The sequence below is a fragment of the Stereum hirsutum genome (genome assembly GCF_000264905.1).
Source record: "Stereum hirsutum FP-91666 SS1 unplaced genomic scaffold STEHIscaffold_116, whole genome shotgun sequence".
NCBI classification, from domain to species: domain Eukaryota; kingdom Fungi; phylum Basidiomycota; class Agaricomycetes; order Russulales; family Stereaceae; genus Stereum; species Stereum hirsutum.
The window spans coordinates 1-2577 of record NW_006763246.1 but is presented as its reverse complement, the minus strand read 5'-3'; the positions used below and the strand labels follow the sequence as shown (position 1 = coordinate 2577).

Genomic DNA, 2577 nt, shown 5'->3' with positions numbered 1-2577 from the left:
TTCCTGGCGACTTTCGTAAATTGGGCACAGAACCAGGGAACTGCGATGAACGTAGCAAACCCGGATGGCAGCTGGACACGGAACGATCAGAAGTGGATTGGATCAGCTCTGAACTTCCTCACAGACAAGGCACAGTCATGGGCACTCCCTTATCTGGAGAAGCTTGGTCTAGGACAGCTGGCATTCAAGGATTGGCCTGAATTCGAAACCGCTTTCCGTAAACGGTTCGAACCGGTTGACGTTAAAACCACGGCTCAGCAGGCGCTAGAAGGATTGTCCCAAGGCAGAGGTTCAGTGGAACAGTACAAGGCCAAGTTCGATGAACATGCCCCTCGTACTGGTTGGCCTGATACTGTCCTCGCCCGCGAATTCCGTGATGGTCTCTCGGAACGTGTCAAGGACGTGATGATCAATCTGACGTACAACAAGGAGAGCTTGGATGACGTCTACCGTGCGGCACAAACGGCTGGTGAACGTATCCGCGAACGTGATCAGGAAAAATCCGGCAAGAGTAGGCACTCTACCGTTTCCTCGATCCCGGCTCCAGACGCAATGGACATCGACGCTACTCGGGTGACCAAGGTACAGGCCCCGGCTAAAAACACTGGTTCTAACGGCAAAACCTACGACGACTTCAAGCGGGCCATGGTGAATAAGTGCAACAAGTGTGGATCTTCGGAGCACGTCGCTAAGAATGGCAACCATGAGCGCGACGTCTGCTACCACTGTCACGACCACACCAGAACAACCATATCCTACAAAGAGGAGTTGCTGGCAGGCGATCTCTCACTCAGAAACACACACCAAGGGCGAGGAAAAGGTTGTATAGGGGGGAGACTGACGATCTCAAGACTAGAGTACAAAACAGGAAGTAGGTAGGTTTATATACTAGCCAGAACCAAACACAACCAAACCCAGGCCACAGTGGCACAGAAACTCGGAAAAGTGTGGCCCAACTGTGGCACCCACCAGGAAATAATAGAAAAGGCATGGAAATGACAAAAGGTCATGACATTACCCCCCTCTTTAAGGTCATCGTCCCGATGATCAGCCAGAGTGAGACAATGTGCACAACTGAAAGGGGTGAAAGGGAAGAAAGGAGAGGAGAGACAAGGAGGGCACAGCAAAAGCTGAGAAATAAAGGGGAGCAAAAGCACTGGAAGGTCATAAAGGGGCATGAACAGTTTCGTAAGGGGCATGAAGAACATACAGCAAGAATGAAAGAAATCCGTCCATAAATGCTGAAGATATTCATGAAAAGGGGGAAAGAAGGGTGGACGTCGTTGGGGACAGCGCCAAGACATAACCAGACATTGTAGAATAAAAGCGAGGGTAGAGGCGGGTAGGGGATGGATAAGGCTCGTGGGAATCGAAGACCGCGTGGGAAACGAACCACAAATCACGGAGATAAGGAAGGAAGAAGTTGGGGGAGGGAAGGAGGGGGGAGGAAGAAACAAGGGAGCGTATCTCAAGAATGGATGGACGGATCTGGATGCGGTTTGGGGTAGGTGTAGGTGTGTATGGAAGGAGTAGGGAGAAAGAGACCGCATGAGAAACGAACAGGTAGATCCCGAGATATCAGCCCATCTGTCCCAGCCCAGCCCTCTCCAACCCTCTGCACCAAAATCCAAATATCTCCGCCAATTCCCACACAATCTCCACTAACCCGGACCTCTGGGGAATCCTCGGATCGCGCTCTACGCGATGGTGTAATCGGATCGGGTAGATAAGGGATGGATCAAAAATGCGGAGGCGAAACTTGATGAGGGGGGGGAGGAGGTGAAGTGAGGTGAAAGCTGTGGAAATCCAAGGTGCTGGCAGATCCAGGAAGCTAGAGTCGAGTGGAGGGTGATGGAAGGTGGTGTGTGTGTCGTCTAACCTATGGCTCCAGGCCAAGATGGCACCAGGGAGGAGGAGATAGCGGCAGCTGCCCAGAGGCAAGAGCTGGGGTGATAGCTGAGGTGTAGGAGTGGAAGGAGGCGAAGTCAAGGCCAGGCAATCGATGGGAGTATCAACTCAAGGCTCAAGACGAGCCAGAGGGTGTTGGAGATAGTAGGGGTGATGAGGAGATACAACTGTTAACGGACAGAGGAAACCGGCATGAAGATGCGAGGGTGACCGGAACAGAGAAGAAAGGGAAGACTATTAGGAGAGTGAATAGTGCTGGCCAATCCGTATCCCAGGAGCCACTAATGTAGGCCCAAACAGAGTAGAGAGATCGTCCAGGAGCAATGGGGAGTCTTGAGATGATGTCACGACCACACCAGAACAACCATATCCTACAAAGAGGAGTTGCTGGCAGGCGATCTCTCACTCAGAAACACACACCAAGGGCGAGGAAAAGGTTGTATAGGGGGGAGACTGACGATCTCAAGACTAGAGTACAAAACAGGAAGTAGGTAGGTTTATATACTAGCCAGAACCAAACACAACCAAACCCAGGCCACAGTGGCACAGAAACTCGGAAAAGTGTGGCCCAACTGTGGCACCCACCAGGAAATAATAGAAAAGGCATGGAAATGAACAAAGGTCATGACAACCACTGACAAGAAGGTTGGCCACGAGGAGCACGGCTTG

At 51.6% G+C, this 2577-nt stretch overlaps 1 protein-coding gene across 1 annotated transcript; it reads left to right on the top strand.

The window, feature by feature from the left end:
• On the top strand, positions 1-879 carry STEHIDRAFT_70069 (uncharacterized protein; the record flags this gene model as incomplete). The annotated part of the gene is made up of 1 exon (XM_007311873.1): positions 1-879. A coding segment is annotated over one exon (879 nt), but the record flags the coding sequence as incomplete, so codon positions are not given.
• Between the last annotated feature and the right edge of the window lie 1698 nt (positions 880-2577).